Source organism: Spodoptera frugiperda, chromosome 22 (assembly GCF_023101765.2).
Source record: "Spodoptera frugiperda isolate SF20-4 chromosome 22, AGI-APGP_CSIRO_Sfru_2.0, whole genome shotgun sequence".
NCBI classification, from domain to species: domain Eukaryota; kingdom Metazoa; phylum Arthropoda; class Insecta; order Lepidoptera; family Noctuidae; genus Spodoptera; species Spodoptera frugiperda.
In genome coordinates, this window is record NC_064233.1 from 6,863,309 (window position 1) to 6,883,069 (window position 19,761).

The 19,761-nt window shown below is 37.4% G+C and overlaps 2 protein-coding genes and 1 long non-coding RNA gene across 11 annotated transcripts in view; 2 read left to right on the forward strand and 1 right to left on the reverse strand.

The window, feature by feature from the left end:
- LOC126912125 (uncharacterized) overlaps window positions 1-19,761 on the forward strand; it is a 161,201-nt gene that overhangs the window by 137,586 nt on the left and 3,854 nt on the right. The window lies entirely within an intron of this gene.
- LOC118279672 (WD repeat-containing protein 7) overlaps window positions 1-19,761 on the reverse strand; it is a 111,843-nt gene that overhangs the window by 68,764 nt on the left and 23,318 nt on the right. For 8 of the 9 annotated variants that reach the window (XM_050702601.1, XM_050702608.1, XM_050702603.1 and 5 more), the window contains one exon: window positions 19,188-19,280. The exons of the other annotated variant lie outside the window; for it this stretch is intronic. In XM_050702601.1, the coding sequence (XP_050558558.1) occupies window positions 19,188-19,280 (93 nt within the window). The remainder of the gene's footprint in view (window positions 1-19,187; window positions 19,281-19,761) is intronic. 9 annotated transcript variants of the gene reach the window in all.
- LOC118279662 (cuticle protein 1) lies at window positions 5,905-13,786 on the forward strand. Its single transcript, XM_035599354.2, has 2 exons — window positions 5,905-6,066; window positions 13,015-13,786. Exons 1-2 carry the CDS (start codon window positions 6,055-6,057, stop codon window positions 13,483-13,485), a joined length of 483 nt encoding a protein of 160 aa, XP_035455247.2. The 5' UTR covers window positions 5,905-6,054; the 3' UTR covers window positions 13,486-13,786.

The following is a 19,761-nucleotide window of genomic DNA, read 5'->3' on the forward strand; positions in this document are numbered from 1 at the left end:
TGCTCAATGCGGGTTGGCGATTTCAAACTTGTACCGGAGTGTCTCACATATCCCTCTCGTCAACGGGAGGACGATATAAAAGTACTCTTACTCTTAATTACTAATACATCCATTGGATCCGACAGACAAACTAAACATATAGTTTTGTCGGACTATAAACTAGATCATAAGTTCATTAACATGTACCGTTTAATAAATAAATAAATAAATAATAATAAATAATAAATAATAATAATACTCTTAGGGGAAGAGTCATACGGACGATACATAAACTACTCTTCCCAGGATCAAAAATTTTTGTTTAGGAGGACTATGGACGTTTTGTGATTCCAGTTTCTAAATAAGTTTCAAGGATAAACATGTCTTCTGTCCCCATGTCTAAGGTGTCTTCTGCCCGTCATTTGGCGATAAACTCGAGAACTACCGAAACAGATTATAGTGCAACTTTTACCAATAGATAAATAATATATGATTCCTAAGAATCATCTCATCATCTAGTTATTTAAGAGATTGACGTGTAAAACAGTCACATTGTAACCTATTTGCAAAAATATATATAATATAATGGTTTAAGTTTTTAATTTATTATGGATTTCACCAAACCTCAAGCTGAAAGCTGTTATCAAATAATTTAACACCCATTTAGATGACTTGTCCCGGACGCTTGGCGCCACGAGAGGTATTCGGTATCGATTCAATGGCATGATTCAGATAAATTAAGGTCACAAGACGTCCTTATCCTTATCAAAAAGGTCTACAAGCTTGTCAGGACAACTTTCTTTAGTATTTAACTTTGTGTGACTGACAGACTTGTCTTTTTTATTGTAGTGTCACCTGCCGGACTCCGGATAAGTAAAGAGATAGATGACAAAATAGGCTTCTGTATTTTATGGGCACTTTCCTATGAATACGTTCCAGAAATGAAGTATCGTATCATGTTTATATTGATGATGATGTTCATTCTTTTTTATGTTAAGAACCGGTAAACAAGCAGATGGATCACCTGATGGTAAGCAATCGCTGCCGCTTATGGTCACCTGAGATATACTCCAGAGGCGTTACAAGTGCGTTGCCGGATAGGAATTTAAGGGCTGTTGAGGAATCGTAGCTTGGGAAAATTGGGAAGAGGGGTAATTACCCCTCTTCCAGGCCAGGTGAGTGAGGTTACCGGAGGCCCAATTCGGCCTCCGGTAACCTCACTCACACAACGCAAGCGTTGTTCCACGTCGGTTTTCTGTGAGGCCGTGATATCACTCCGCTCGAGCCAGCCCATTCGTGCCGAAGCATGGCGCTCCAACACTTAAGAATTTAATAATAGGGATGACGACGGGGTATGTATATTAAAAATCTACGTAGTCCCCCACCCCCATACGTAAGTAGTACCCCAATGCAACATTACACCATAATTACGAATATTGTATCAAAACTTAGGAATTCCGACCAGGTTACCTTAGTGTTTAGTGTTTAGGTGTCAGCCACCTCCCTCCCCTCGTAAACGCGCCCACTTCCCGCAATCCGTGCTGGCTATTTCATCAGCTTTCTAGCTGACCTTCCACTGGCATAAACTGATAATACTCAGCTCAGTATTACATGTGTAGATGCAATAGCTTATAACATACAAGAATAGGGTAGATGACTAATTTTTATTTTAATGCCCATCTTGTAGATTATTTTAAAACATTAGACACGTATTTTTTTTATTTTCTTACGGAAACAAATACTTTCGAAGATATATCGATTTGAAATATCACATGACGTTACTTCTAGGTATATTTTATACGTAGAAATGACGTATTTGCTCCACCTCCTAAGCTTTGATTCGTTTTATTTAAGTATTTTGTTACCTTACCTATATTATGAGAAAATAAAAACACGTGTCTAATATTTATTCATTACCTAACGACGGACTAAATAGATTTTTAATTTTCATATCCCGTCATCATCAGTATAGCTTATCAGCCATCAGGCGACCCGTCAGCAAAGGTTGCCATCGCAATCCAGCAAAAAAGTAATTTCATTACATTTTAATCTAGATAAGATTATAGCATTCGATCAAGTTTAACCAGCTGTATATGTAATGAAGTGGTCAACAATTAACAGACTAGTGCCGTTAAGACTAATTGGCTAGATTTCCTTACATCACACCGACATGTTATGGATCGACCTTGATCGGATAACTACATTTGTAGATAGATAACTGTTGGCTAGGGTGACTTGTTTCTGTGCAACTTGTTACAGGTTTGATTCTTGCACAGAACAGAGGGATAAGTACGAAGAACGGCTTTTCAACAATATTACATTATAATTTGTACTGTACCGTACTTTAACTTAAGGCGGTTAATAATGTACAAATCGCGCCTCATCACTTAAAGAAAAGCACAGCATGCACTATCTTATGCGCATATAATAACCTAACCAAATTAAATGATTAATTTTACATTTAATTCGAGCGTTGGTCGAGTGGGCGCAAGTGCGACTGCCGAACAAAGGGTCTCGGGTTCGAGTCCCGGGTCGGGCAAAGTATTAATTTTCGATTACACTCGATAATTTTCGGTAGTAGCACGGAGTCTGGAATTCTGTCCAGGATATGGCAATAGGCTCACCCCTATTACATGGGACTTATAACACAAATGGTGAAAAGTGGGGTACATTGTTAGCGGCATTACGTCGTAATGTGCACCTCTGCCTACCCCTTCGGAGATAAAAGGCGTGACGTTTTCTGTGTGAGGGGTTTTCATTCAATGACTTCTCCCGTCTTGGGCGAGACGGGAGGGAGTGTCAGAATCTTACTGACTAAAAACCACCCCGTTTCTACTCTTAAATTTCGAGCCGGAGCCGCTGTAAACCCGCTAGGTAGTCCGCAGCTCCGGATCAGGCATCGGCGTTATCCTTATTGTCCTTCTCCATTTCAAACTTATATTAACTGTTACATTAAATATTACCTGTGACAAGACATTCATAGCCATTAAACAAATGGCACTGCGTACGCGCCTGACATTGAATGATAGTGTGCGGAATTTGATTAGCTTCCGAATTGTTGTTGCGGTACAAAATAGATTGTAATTGATTTTACGTGTTCAAATTACTGTTAGGAATTTGTTTGTTCATTGCGAAATTTGATTAAGACAGTGCCTTGTTTGTATGATTGAAATGGGGTCGGCAGGGGTGTACCGTAGTAAGAGATTCTTTGTTATGTCATTTTTTTCTGCAGTCAGCGCGATTCAAAGGAGTCATTGAAAGTAGCCTTGGAATGATTGGATTTGCAAAATTGTATGCCAGACATTTTACACTCAGACACACGGGTGTGATTGTTAAGTGTCTGGCGGCGCCTCAAAGAGCCATCAGACCACCACAGATGGGGCCCAGTAAGGCTGATGCCGACCCGGACCTGCGGACTGCCTAACGGGTGACCGGAACGAAAAAAAGTAGGAACGCGGTAGGTTTTAGTCAGTAAGAGACTGACACTCGCTCTCGCCACGCCCAAGGCGGGAGAAGCCATTGGATGTCCTCCTTAAAAAAAGAAATAAGACATTTTTAAACTAAGGTTTACCAAATTATGTGTATTGTCTTTCTCACTTTACTCACTAGGAGAATCTTCACTAGATTAAGCAGTACAGACGTCAGCATTATACATTCAGCAACGGCCAACTTTTTTTTTAATTATCACCAGCCTTACCGAAGTAAAGAGCGCGCGCTCATGACAGTGTAACAGACGTCCTCGCCTTTTCTTTACAGTAAATGTCAGCACTATACGTACAGTACAGCGAGACAGTATTTTTTATACATATTTGATATATAAGTGTTATATTAAAAAGCTTCCTACTCCGCCCTGAGAATCAGCTGACAATGTAGACTTAGGAACGTGTAGAATTGGACGTGTGATATTTTTTTTTAGTTATTGGAGTGTTTTGAGAATGCTTAGATGAGGTTTCTATTTATTACTTTAGGTACACTTCACAAAAATATCAAGAAGTAAACAGTGTTAGTAGCCTACACATATTTTTTACGGTACCTATAAACTACTAGGTACGGCAAACGAGCAGATGGATCACCTAATCATAAGAGATAGACACGCGTTGCAAACGTGTCGGTAATTAGGGATTGTAGACTGGGGATCGGTAATTGGAGATTGGGATTGAGTATAGGGGATTGGCGGTGGGGGCGGGGATTGAGGAATGGGACTTGAGATTGGAGCTTGGGGATTGGGGATTGGCGTTGGTGATTGGATTGGGCAAAACAGTTTTGAGAAAAGAAATAGGGCCCGACGTGTAACGCCCACTTTTCGAGACGGGACGCAAGCTTACTGCCACACACAGTTTTATATGGCAACATTTTAACAAACACAATAGCTGGCTACACATGCACACACACATTTCATCAATCGACAGCCCGGTACATAAAATAAGTAGGCACTAAGAGCCCTGTCTATACCTTCCAAACTCTACATCGACGATATAAATAAACATTATACATGTACAACTAAAATCTTTCCGTTTATGACGTAAATTGCATCAACTACAATAATGTAACTCGTTTCCCGAAACGATTGCGCATGCGCAGCTGAACTTTACAAGGGATTTTTTTTTGGAAAATATGTCGATTTTTTCCTTCTGTTAGTATGGTAAGGTCGCCTCTTATTGTAATGAGGAATGATTAGGTTGAAAAGTGGGTGTATACCTTTTTTTGAAAAGAAAATTAATTGATACGCCCACCTGATTTCTATTTAGAACAAAACTAGCTGCGATAACCGATCAGAAATAGTTTAGTTTTACAAAACATAACTAATATTCTAATCCAAAATATCCAAAGTATCTAAGTGAGGGAGAGCCATGCTTCGACACGAAGGGTCCGGCTCGACCGGTGACACCACGAAAACCGAAAACCGACGTGAAACAACGCTTGCGTCATGTTTCGGTGTTTGAGTGAGGTTACCGGAGGACCAACTACCCTCCGTCCCAATCTTTGCAATCCCCGATTCCCCAACAATCCATAAATTCCTAACACCTAAAAGGCCGCTAACGAATTTGTAACACCTCTGGTGTTCCGGGTATGGGCGGCGGCAATTGCTTACCATCAGGTAATCCGTCTGCTCGTTTACAGGCTTATACCATAAAAACGTAAAGTCATACGAATGACTGATTTCCATACTCAAGTTATCAACAACGATTCATAGAACTATCTACATCATTAATTCAGAAATGACACGAGAAACCTTAGTTCAGGAACTATAATGACAGGAAAACACATCCTTGAAATCTAGTAGTTTAGGCAACTCTAACAATACCTATGGATATACGCGGAAAATACCTAACCTTTCACAGAATATATTTAATTAGTAATCAAGGTACACATTGAAAATCAACAGAATGATTCGAAGCGTCAAAAACTACCAAAACTAAAAACGCGAGAATCCGAAAAGAATAATCGCCTCCCATTTATCTTCAATCCAAATATTATGAAAGAAAAGTAATAAACTTCAGTTATTTAGATTTTCTTGTCTGGCAAATATTAAAAAACGCGGGTGTTACTAAATCATTGAACGCCATCTCTCTACAATTAAAAATTCTAATACCTATTATGAAAGAAAAAGAATATTTTTTACTTATTTCACATTTTTTTGTGTACCAAATATTATAAAAGACGAAAAGCAGTAAAAGCCCAAATCCCGCCATTTCTCTTCAATGCAAAATTCCAATAATATGAAAGAAAACAAATTTTTCCTTATTTTACATCTTTTAATCTGACAGAATATTAAAAAAACCGCGTTTTTAAATTAGAAAAAGCCTAATCATTGAGCGCCATTTCTCTCCAATTCAAAATTCGAACATGACAGGAAAAAAATATAAACGTCACTTTTTAACTTTTTTTTTTCAATTTCATATTTTGAGACCTTGCCCGCATCAGTGGTCCGCCTAGTCTAATCCTTCATAGTAACAAACAGGTACTTGTATACACTTTCAATAACACTGTACAGCGGTTGGTACTTGTATAAAAGACCGGCGTAACACCACAACAGCATTCAGTAGCTATCCTGCAGTCAACAAGAAGTGCACGATGAGATTTCTGGTAATATATATTTTTATATTTACTATTATAAATATAAATATAGTGATAACAGAACGTTTTAGATAATAGATAAAGTGATAAAACAAAACGCGTGTGTAAAAAAAAAGAACAACTGTCAAGTTTGAATAAAAAAAAAATCATCTGTCAAATTTTCCCGCTTTAAAAAAATAACGTGTTCTAATGACCAAGGAAGTGTCTCATTCATCCTAATGAAACGTTCTGTTACAACTATTACTTACATTTTTCTTTTTACATTTTATTTATTTAATTATTTAATCTAACAAATACCATTAATCTTTTCCTCATACTACTCCATATATCAAGATAATTAACAGAGCTATGTTAACGTCGGTAATAGATCCCATAAATAGCATTTAGAGGCAGAATAACTGAATTCCTTCACATTTATACTGATCCAATTAAAAGTAACTAGCAATAATTTGTATGACAAGGTTGTATGAATTAATTTATTCATTTCTTACGCCTTGTGAACTTGTTTTTTTTTGTACCTGAGCTTATTATGACAAATACTTTATTTAATTGCTTAATTTTCTGTTACAATTCTGTTCAAAATTAGTAGTATTTCTAACCAAAGTTACATGTTCTTCAATAGATGCCTCACTCAACTTCTTTTTACCCTTATTCACTTAGAGTCAGCACATTTATGGACTCTCTCCTATCACACTCCCCTTTCTCTTCATCAATTCATTCTGTCACATTTAAATTCATCCCTTCTCAATGAGTTTTATATGAATTAATTCCGTATTTTCAAATTAGTTAGAAAAAAATTAACTTTGAAATAGTTAAAAACTAATATCACAGTTCTGTTCTCTCTGTAATCACACAGTCCCTGAAATATATTCCAACATATGACAATGTTTATGACGGGGGAAACCTTTAAAACACGCCTATCATTTTGGGGAGAAAGATTAGGGAGTATAGGATTTTTACTTCACTAAAATCACCTCGGTGGCTACCGCTTTAGCACCGATAAGGGGCACTGAGACCTCTAACTAGATCCGCTAATGTATACGCCCCTAATAACATATCTAACAAGATTGCAACAGAAGCATTGCAGAAAAATATCCTAAACATTAGATATGACTTAAGACTTAAACTGTAGGCAAACTACAAAATAATTTAAATAAATAAACTCATACATTTTATCGCCCCTATTATTAAACTATTGAAAACAAATGTCACAGCATTAAATAGATATTGCAAAACAATAATCATTCGTTGTCATTATCATAATAGTTGTCTATGACTAAGCGTTTGTTATCTGTGGCACGCGTATAAAATGTCAATCATCTGGTTTATGGTATAGTTTAGTAAAATGTCTGATAAATTGTGGATTGAATTACATTGTGGACATTTTTAAATAATTTACTGATAATACTATGCTATTAGATCTCTTAATACCCAGAATACTAGGGAAGATAGTACTTTATGATACGCCCTATTAGTTAGTAATTTAGTCACAAATCACAGAGATCTTTCTAACCCTTCTACACCATACAAGTACCAATTCTTACTTTCCTAATACATTTTTGAACCAAAATATTAATTTGAACGCAAAACTTGCAACCAATACCGTTTTCAGAAAACAAAACAGACATACACTTAATCTGTATCACCAATAAAAAAATCTAAATGTCATTCTTCCCGCCAATTTCATAGAATGACCCGCCCCGCCCCAGCTTCGCATGGGTGCAATGGTGATATATTACGCATGTATTATACATATAAACCTTCCATAAGAATCACTCTATCTATTAAAAAAACCGCAACAAAATCCGTTGCGTAGTTTTAAAGATATAAGCGTACAAAGGGACATAGGGACAGAGAAAGCGACTTTGTTTTATACTATGTAGTGATTTACACCACCTGATCAAACACGTGGGTTTCTCGTTAACACTAATAAATTGATAACTGTAATTAAAGAGAACACAATAAAAAATTACATAGAATTACTTACTATCCGCAACGATTAATCGATTAAATTAAATCTCGATTAGTGCTTCACATCGATACAATGAATCGATTTGATCTGGGAAATATTAACATGACGGAAATCTTAGAATCGCGTGACAATTACAATTGTATTAATTTAATTGTATCACGAGAACTAATTAGTGTTTTCATTAAAACAAGGAATTAATTGTTATACCTAAGCAATATCTGTAATACTATCACATTGCTTGGCTAAAGGCGTCTAACCTAGACGTCAAACTGAGTGAATTCTAAGTCATATATTATTGAAACATCTATTTAAGCTAAACGTAGACATCTAATTGAGTGATTTCTAAGTCATATTTTATTAAAATATCTATTTACGTATATATTGACACGTCCTTTAAAACTTCCGCATTCTACTGCATTACTCTAAATTCATAATTTTAACTATAGAAGCTTTCAGTCGCTCAAACGATAATGGAAATCGCATCAAAATATGTCCAACCGTTTTTGAGTTCATCACAAACAGGCAGACAGATGAAGAGAGAATATGTAAAACGACATTTGATCCATTTTTCGATCCTTATAATCAATACTACCGGCAAACACGCAATGATCTCATTCTAACATAACCCAATCAATTTTTTCAATACCAATACCAAAAAAAAAAAACTGTCAATCACATTCCGCTCGCAATGTCATTATCAAGGACAGATAATAAAAAACGTCAGACCATAAACGAAACGTAATTATTTTTATGTGGTCGTTACATACCGTTTTTGCTGTGTAGGCTAAAAGCAGGTGGTTAATTGAATAGGTATGTGTTAAAATATTCAAGGTAAACCGATTGAACTTGAAGATTAAAATACTTGCAGTTTATTAGGTGGTATAATTATTTGAGGATGTAATATTTATAATTGACTAGCTGACCCGGCAAACTTCATGTCCGCCTCTAACATCTTTTTCTCCCTAGACTTCTACAAATAATTCAAGACCAAAATTAGCCAAATCGGTCCAGCTGTTTTCGAGTTTTGGCGAGACTAACGAATAACAATTCATTTTTATATATAAAGTAGAAGATGCCAATGCGCTTATATAATATTCCTACGAGTTTACGAATGCTTACTGCCTACCCCTTCGTGGATAAAAGGCGTGACGTTGCGTTGCGAGCTTACGAGTATTTTTATTCACATCTTCCAGTTTTTCTATTCTTTCTAACATCATCTCATCCTGCCACAAACTCCTGTCTTTTTCATATCTATCCTTATACAATCTGTCTATCTTTTCTTTCACCATCATCTTTCCTTTCAATCTTCGGTCTTCTTTTCCATCCATCTAACATTAAAAACACTAAGTAAATTCAGTATGATCTATTACCAAATACCTTGACATAGTCCAATCAAGACTACTTAAAACTATGCCTCACAATTACTAAATCAACTTTAAAACTCCCACACAATTATCCAAAAGGGCCAATCGCAACTAAACGCTGTTACCATCAAAAACTACACGACCAAACTCCACAATGAATCCCCAAGTGAAGTTACAGAGTCACACCTTATTTGTCACAGCTATGACACAACACTGCACTACTTTCCGCACGGCCTTAGCACATCACTAGACGTGTCATAACCGAACATGACATGTGTCAAGGTCTCTCATTATAATGCGTGGCACATCACTATTGTTGTGATATTGTCTATGGCTTCTATTATTTTTAGATATTGTATTTGGAATACAAAAGGTCTTGGAATGTGTCTTGCGTTAGCAAAATGGAATATCCGACTTTGAGAAGAATATTGGTCAGCAATGAGACATGAGACAGTTATGTCTAAATACTCAAACTCCAATCAATTTTAAGACACTCTCAAGAACAGTTCTGTCTCTACAAATTCTTTATGAAATGACATTTAAGTACAACTCAAAAAACAGTAGCATTCCAGTTATATATCCTATTCGGGCGTTAGACTATTATATATTTCTTTAGAGTTATTTCCTGTCCTGAGTTATTTACTTTCAACTTTTATTCTACATACTCTCAAGTCACAGTTACAAAAATAAACTATAAAAAACAAACAACGCAGCTCATTAAAAAAACACAACATCACTACCATTCAACGCTTAGAACAAAAACTAAACGCCCCTTTGTCTTCCAAATTCAAACATCACCAACGAACCATAGACAATTGTCACTTAAAAGAAAATTTTAGGCCAATGTCAGCATGCCATACAGCCACAACTGTCAAACAAGAATGGCGGGAGTTGCGAAATGAGTAGACTGGGGTATTTTAAGGCGTTGTCCTGTTAGCGAATTGTTATAGATAAGGTTTATTAGTATTGTAATTGTAAATTGGGGCCAGGTGCAGCCTATTTGCAAATCAAGGATTGGTTAGACCTGTTTCGGTAGGATTTAAGGTACCAGTGTTGAATAGGTACCCATTTGATATTTAAATGAAATTAATCTTGTATTCATTGAAGGGTATGATAAATTATGTAAAATGAGTAAACTGATTTAATTATTTTTGACGTTTGAACTAGAATCGTTAAACATAGGGCTTAAATTATTACTTTGTTTTTGAGGCCAAAGACTTCTCCCGCCTTGGGCAAAGGAGAGAGGAGAGTAAAACTATTACTGACTAAATACCACCCCGTTCCTACTCCTGCATTTCGAGGCGGAGCCCCGGTAAACCCGCTAGGCAGTTTGCAGCTCCCAAGAGCAAATTATTACTTAGTTTTTCTTTCATACTCCATCCACAAACAAACACAATATTATGTCAAGTATTATGTAAAAACTTCTAAAACACACAGTAAAATCTTTGACCTAGCTTCGAAAACTCACGTTGAAACGCGAAATATTACTTAAAATTCACTACCCAACACCAAAATCGTCACCACATAGAAAAAACTAGAACATACAACAATTTACCGAGAAACGACGAACAGTAGAAAATTTGCAACAATGCAAAATTTACTGTTGCATAGATCCTGTATACCGATTAAGTGAATTAACATCAACAGTTACTAAACGAAACAGTAGCAGACTGGCAACACTTAATGCATACAAAAAAGTTGCCGTATAAAAAAATCGATTTACGATTATTAATTCTGACATTCAAGGCTGTATGTCACACGTTTTTGACAGGTTCGTATTTGAAATTGACAGTTGATTTATTTATTGTCCTAAGTCTTGCTACTGTATTGAGTCTATCTTTAAGGGATGTGTCGGTTTCAAAAATGTATTCTAGATATAATCTAAACTTTCATTTTGATTGCTCGTAAACCTCAATCAAGAAAATCTAAATTAGTCTTACAAATACACCAGAGATAGATCAGTAATCAAATAACACAGTCAAAGTCAAAGTCAAAGTCAAAATCAAATCATTTATTCCAATTAAACCATATACTTAAGTACTTTTGAAACGTCAACAAAGAAAGAAATAAATAATAGTCTGTCAGTCTGTCCGTCAGTGCCAACTGGAGAGTTACCAGTCCCAAAAACATAAAAAAATTGCCACTTTACAACTCTAGACCACCAATGCTAAATAGAATGTTGTCATCGGCATTTTTTCGGCTAATTACATTGCAATTAGCAATCACTGTTTTTTTTTAATAACTATGTTAATCACACGAAGCAAGCACCGACATTATTCAGCCTAGTAAAGACGGGAAACGTGCAATTCTTTTTTCAGGGCTACTGAATTCAATTTGCATTTGTTTTAAAGACCATTTTTATACTCCTTTAAAGTAGGGAGGCCTGTGCCCTGCAATGGGACGACCACGGCTAAAACAAAATATTAATAAAATAATGGGTAGAAACTAAAAACTGCTAGATGGTTTGTAACGTCCCGCGACCTTTCCCGCATTATGTTAAACCGTGGAAATCCAGTTATGACATCTCCTCAACACAAGATTTAACGATAACTACTATTAAAAACGAAACCCTATAATGACTTCTACACCTTTCCAATCACATCCACATAACAATCAACCCAAAATAACGATCAGTACCAAAAATAACTCTAAACCCGTTATCCAACACAACGAACGGACAACGTTAACAACGGAAGACCGGAATAGAGTTATTAAAACAACAGTTAAAATCGTTATTCCGTAATTTGCACGCATAATCTCAAGGTGGTACCTAGTTAACGCAATGCAGAAACTAAATTAAATCAACGATATAGATTTCACGCTTTGTTTAACTTCTAATTTAATTCAACGTATTTATACACACATTAACGTATGCATAACCAGTTTAAACTGACCGTCGAATGTGCTGAAGGATCATACAAAGCGAGTTCATGGTAAACTGGTTATGCGTAGCTCTCTAATAAGTCTACGACGTTTCGATAAATTAGCAATAACTGTTTTTTTGACAACTGTTATTTTGATTAATGTTTCGGTAGCCATCTCTTGACACGAAACGATTGCTTGATTTATTGCGCGAATTAAATTCGTAATGAAATCGATTTTGTACTACTTATTATGGTTATCATTGATTTATAGTCTTTTTAATAGATGTGTTTTTAATTAATGTAGAATACATTTTGAGATAAATAAACAAAGTTCCTAGAGACTTTCTCTAGATAAAAAACAGACTAGAACTTTATGTTATGCGCTCTAATATCTGAGATTTCATAGTTAGAACCCCAATACTAATACGAATAACCTAACCAAAGAAACATAACCCTTATTCAGCATTGACGAGCGCAAACGACCTATATACAAAGAACCCTCAACAAATTGATATTAACGACATCAAACCCAGTATTACTATCAGAACTTTACAGCATTGATGAAAGCAAACGACCTATATACAAAGAACCCTCACTACATTAATATTAACGACCTCAAACCTAGTATTACTATCAGAATTTTACAGCATTAATGAAAGCAAACGACCTACATACAAAGAACCCTCACCAAATTTATATCAACGACCTCAAACCCAGTTCTACCAACAAATTTTCATATTATAATCATCTCCAACAGATTGCTTTCGTCGCCATCCTCGGCTATGCCTCCGCCAGCGTGATCAGCCCCTACGTGTATGGGGTGAATGCTGGTGACGCCCAGGCTGCAGCCATCGACGCGACAGTGGCCGCCCAGGACCACGCCCGTGCCGTCGGCGAGAGCCAGGCACGTGCCGCCGAAGCCGCTGTCCAGTTCAACACCGAGGCAGTCCGTCAAGTTGCTGAAGCCAACCGAGACCTCCATGAGAACGCGTACTGGGGATCCGTCGCCGCCAACCAGAATGCCGTAGCTGCTGCCCAGTCCCACGCCGCTGCCGCTAGCGGAGTCGCCGCCGCCCACGCCGGTATCGCCGCCGCCCGTGCCGCTTACGCCGCTCCCTACGGCATCGCCGCCCCCTACGGCATCGCCGCCGCTCCCTACGGCTTCGCTGCCCCCTACGGCATCGCCGCTCCCTACGCCGCCCACGGACTCGGCTACCACGCCTGGTAAATCGATAACGGATCCCAAAAACGGTTATTTCAAAAATAACAGTTTTCAAAAACCGTTATTTTTTACTTAACCGTTTTTGTCCCTTAGTCGATTGTATCTGGCAACACTGGTGGTGTGTTTTTTATGTCGTTAGTGTTGCTAGGTAGTGGTTGGCTGAGGGTAGCAACACCACCGCTCAAATGGATAAAAAACATGCTCAAACGAACTAAGGTCTCATATAGTAACTCTCTTTGTAAATAAAAGTAAATAAAAGATGCCATCACTGCCAAAGTGTAAATAAACACGTTTTTACAAAACAAAACACATGTTATTTTAATTACAACTCCTTTTTACCCCACCTATAATGATAACTATAATAATCTTTATACAAAAACTATAACGAAAAATAAATCAGAGTCTACAGCGAACGCAGTTTGAAATGACACAGCTCCAGATATCGCTATTCTAAAAAGGAAGTACAAATTACAATCAATTCAATCTAAATTAAACACAAACTGATTGAAAAGAAGATTGACTGACAAGAGATTATTTATTTAATAAACAAAGGTCAATATTACGCAGTAAAATATAGTTTACCTATTGTTCTTCTACATCTACAGTAAAAATCTTCTACAGTAGCGAAATATTTTAATTTTACTCATTCGAAAATCACGGTAAATGTAGGTATCAGCTGCACATTAAAATTAGACGATTAGACCTATCATCACTTCATTAGACCATGACGAAACCACAAATATGATCATAAAGATACTATATTATATCTACACTTCTATCTACTATCAAAATAAACAGACATAATATAAATACGGTAGTTTCTACTAGTCAAATTCAATACTTTTATCGAAATGTCAAAAACGTTACTTTTCTATGAATTTTGTAGGAGATCGCAACTTATGACGTTATAAAATTTTAGTGTCAAATAAAATAACACACTTATTTCTCAAAAAAATAAATAAGTATATCGTCATATTAATGAATGAAAGTACGATTATTTTGGGATATTATATTGTATTGAAAAGTCAAAATAATTACCCAATTATAAAAAAATGCAACAATTTTTTTCCGAAACTTTCTTTTTTTGTTTTGACGGCATACCTATTTTCCGGAACTACTAGTCCGATTCGAATAATTCTACTTATGTTGGATAGCGTATTTATCAAGGAAGGCCATATGCTATAAAACATCACGCTATGACCAATAGGAGCCGAGCAAAGCGGGTAAAACCGCGCGGAAGTAGCTAGTACAAAATAAATTACGTAGGTATCAGATACCAAGGCTTAATGCATACCTAAATAATTAATTCAGCATTTAATTGATATAATTATGGCACGCAGTTGACAAGATTATTAAGGCAAGCTGTTTAACTAATGGTCACTAATCTATATCAGATAATTAGAACCAATATTAATTTATAGACTTCTGTGTAAGAATTCTGTCTAAGTGTGGGAGAGCCATGCTTCGGCACGAATGGGCCGGCTCGACCGGAGTGATACCACGGCCTCACAGAAGGCCGACGTGAAACAACGCTTGCGTTGTGTTTTGTTGTGAGTGAGGTTACCGGAATCCCCCTTCCCAATCTTTCCAATCCCCAATTCCCTAACAACCCTTAAAATCCTAACCCCTAAAAGGCCGACGACGCACTTGTGTTTCGAGTGTCCATGGTGCTTACCATCAGGTACCGCCTGCTCGTTTACCGGCTTTATCATAAAAAAGTCAAGCTGTTCAACTAAAGTTTACTAATCTATATCAGATGATTAGAATCCATAATATTATGGGTTCTAATGTAAGAAAAGGCCTTTTATTCCAAGAAGGGGTAGGCAGTACTGAACCTTGTGAATTTTTTGCAGTTATGTTATGAGACCCATTATTTACAGAGCACTGTCTTTTTTTTCGGTCAAAACCATCTAATATCGTCTCTCACCATGGTTGAGGTGAGAGAGAGTTTTAGACGCTTACTGACTAAACACCACCTGTTCCTACTCCTGCTTTTCGAAACGAAGCACCGGTTTTCCCTCCTTAAAAAAAAAAACAACCAACAACCCACTAAAATACAAGAACATACATAAAACTCGAAAGAACTCAATCATCCATTAACAAACCAACTTCCTGAACTGCAACTGTTCAAAATGCCTTCGAAAACAAAGAAGGTATATATTCTGGATAATTCGCCAAGCCCTGCCCAGTAACGGCAGGTGATTATGACCTTTAAAGCTATAGAGATAAGTGCCAATTACGTGTGCAAGTGTTGTGGAAACCAGATACTTGATTTCTAGACTGCCTTGGGGAGGGCGTAGGCTTTTGTTGGTTGTGACATAGGGGCGGGAAGTTTGGCCAACTTGTTGGGGAAATAGTTGGGTCGAGCATTTATAGTGGTATCGCTCTATTAAACTAATATTATTAATTTAATTATAACATTCGTGAGACATAGTAAATTAATCTGCTCAGTAGCAATAACTCTGCTCTGCTCCGTAGCAGCGCGACAATTGCCGCGTCGTGTGTCGCGGAATGCTGCTCATGAATATGAGCCTCTAGCATGGCTTGAAACTAGTCGAGTTCCTCGTCAAACAGTAACCCGATAATATAATAATGAATATTATAAAATTGAAAATTTGTTTGGATGTTCGATTGTTTGTCCCACGATGAAACTAGTGAACGGATTTTGACGAAATTTGTTATACAGATAGAGTAGATGACTTGTGTGATAGAATACTTTTTATCTTTCGAATCCACTGGCAGAGGCTGGTATGTTTATAAAAGGGGAGCCCATGAATATGTATATGGAAAGATTAACATATGGGAAATAGTTGGTATTCTGATAAATGTACCAACCATATCTGCTTATCTTATTCATAAGAGTAGAAGGATTCTTCCGCCGGACGGCCCTCACCAAGCATAACTCGCATATAAGTTTGAAATCGCCAACCCTCACTGAGCAAACGTAGTTATTAAAGCTCAAACCTTCTCATGTGAGAAGCGGCCTTTGGTCAGCACACTTATAGCACGCTGTTGATGATGTGTGGACACAATCCTGCTAAATAAGTAAAATAAAACTAAGCAGTGTGAGTCACCCAACAAGTTGGCTCAAACGACGCTCGACATTCTACCCAGCCGTATGTATTAAAATATCATTTGGACGAAATAAATTATGAATGTAGACCACCTTGGGCCGAGTGCAGAATATAAACAAAACAAGATATCATTACCTGGCTAACATTTACATTTCAATATACTAGCTTTTCCCTGCGACTTCACCTGCGTCAATTTAAGAATTTACTTTAGAGTTACTACCCATTGAAAACAAAAATATAGGTAGTTGTGGCGACACACGACAGGTAACAAATGACAGAAGTCGCACATAGACTATCGACGAGCAAATCAACGGATGACTTCATAAAAATCCTACATCGCACATATGAAGTTTACATGCGAATAAACACGGATAGAAAATCCCAACGAACAACAGTTGGGCAGAAAGCCCGCCAGGCATGATCACCTCGCCTGGTCGGAGGATCTTAGTGAACTTTACTCTCTGTTCCCCAAATTGGTACCAAAAACCTTGTCTAGTTGAAAGCGCTAATGTTTAAAACTACTGGTTCGAATTACATAATTACTTTTGTTTTTTCATAAATATAATATGGTATAAGCCGGTAAAAAGCAGACGGATCACCTGATGGTAAGCAGTGATATCGCCGCCGCCCATGGATACCAGAAACCACACAAGGAGAGGAACTAGTATCAGAATAAAATAAATCTGTGTTACTCACTATTATTCAATACGTACAAACAGATATTTCTTCATTATAACATTAGTATGTACATTGGACATGTATATTTATTTGTACATAGCACTTCAAGTGTCCACTTCCTCCATAAATATTATATTACGAGTCTATTTAAATACTACATGAGTAGTGACTATGTCATTGGTCGAGTGGTCGCTATGTCAAGTCGGTTACAGTATTATTGAGCTTTTGGCACTGCTGGGTCGGCTCGACCGGAGTGATACCACGGCCTCACAGAAAACCGACGTGAACAACGCTTGCGTTGGGTTTCGTTGTGTGAGTGAGGTTATCGGAGACCCAATATCACCTTTTAAACCATCCCGGACTTCCACAAATGCAAGACTAAAGTTTACCAAATAGACCCATCTGTTCTCGAGTTTTAGTGGGACTAACGAATAGCAATTGATTATGTTAGATTACATAGACACGATAATCTATAAAACAATCGAATACATAAACAATGTAATAAACAAATCAATATGCCAATATTAATTCAGATACTTATGTAGGTACATAATATATATATGTATGTATTTGTCTAAAACATTGTACCAGTATATCAAAATTGTCGTACCGAATCGTACTAAATAATATTTGTAAATGCATTGTTGTAGTACAATATTGAAAGCTATTACAAGTGTTAAATGTCTAGTTTTCTCGTTTTATCGATGAAGCTTTATTAATCAAGTCGTTTTTTTTACATGGTGAAAACTGAACGCTGCCAAACGCTGTAAACATATAATGGTGAAAAACGAGTTTTATTTTCAATTTCATTATTTTTTATGGAATAGAGATCAAACGAGCTGACGTATCACCTGATGGTAAGCAATCAGCGCCGCTCATGGTCACGATAGGCGGCAGCACCACCAGAGGAGTTACAGGTGCGTTGCCGGCCTTTTAAAGTGGAATACGCACTTTTCTTGAAGGTTTGAAGTTTGAACTTACATTGTTACTTACAAACATTTTTAAATTGTACTTTAAAAAATATAATTTTATATTTATACGTAACCTTTTTTTATTTCGTCCTAAACAACCACTTCAAAATCAGTAATTTCTACAAACCACCTATTTCACTACTACACCGCAACACGCACTTCATAGTGGGCGAACCGGTGCCAACAAGGCTGACAACCACGCCTAGACGAGTCTAGACCACCATTATAATACCTACGCCGAGTTTAGGTCGCCTAGGTAACCTACACGTAGGACTCAAATACCTAAGTGATTGATTTGACATTGTATAGAATGTTTTATAGCAATAATCATAGTAATGTTTTAAAGACGACCGACCGACTCGACCGGAGTGATACCACGGCCTCACAGAAAACCGACGTGAAACAACGCTTACGTTGTGTTTCGTTGTGTGAGTGAGGTTACCGGAGGCCAAATTCCCGCCTTCCCAATCTTCCCCATCCCCATTCCCGAACAACAACCCTTAAATTCCTAAGTCCCAAAAAGCCGGTAACGCACTTGTAAAGCGTCTGGTGTTTCAAGTGTACATGGGCGGCGGCGATTGCTTACCATCAAGTAATACGAATGATCGATTACCGGCATGTCTCATAAAAAAAGGAGAATGCTTGTTTATTTACTTTCATTGGCAGTACTAAAGCATCAGCTCAGGCCGCGCAAGCACCCATTACTGGCTGTCCCGGCAGCCCGAACAGTCGCGCATGCAAATTCTCCACTCGTTCGTGCATTGACGATGATCAATGCTCTCTTGTCGAAAAAACATGTAAATTTGTCAAAAAATCACGTAAATGTCGAAAAATCACTTAAAAATATAGAAAAATCACGTAGAACTGTCGTAGAAAATCACATAAAACGTAAAACGATACTAAATGACTCTTCCCAAATTCCCAATGTACTGCAGCCCAGCAAGTATCATCGCTGAAACCTGTAAAACCTGTAAACAGCACCTACCTTTGTTGTCGATATGACCTTTCAGCTGTTCGGCCTTCGCCTGCAGCTTCGTCTGCATAGTCTCAGCTCCCTCTTTCATTTTAGCCAGTATACCTGTACACAAACAAATTATATTAGTGTGGGAGAGCCATGCTTCGGTACTGCTGGGCCGGCTCGACCGGAGTGATACCACGGCCTCATAGAAAACCGACGTGAAACAACGCTTGCGTTGTGTTTCGTTGTGTGAGTGAAGTTACCGGGGGCCTATAATTACCCCCCTTCCCAATCCCCGATTCCTCAACAACCCTTAAATTCCTAACACCCGGCAACGCACTTGTAACGCCTCTGGTGATTTAAGTGTCCATGGGCGGCGGCGATTGCTTACCATCAGGTGATCCGTCTGCTCGTTTACCGGCTTATACCATAAAAAAATGATTTTATTTTTAGAAATTGTTTACTAAATAACACTTTTAATCTCTAAAATAACTAGATACAATACGGCAATAGCGATCCCTTAGCAATATTCGTTTGTCGAACAATGTTGCATATGATTATGATGAGTCCCCAGTTTGGTTTGAAATTTGTCGAATTAGCT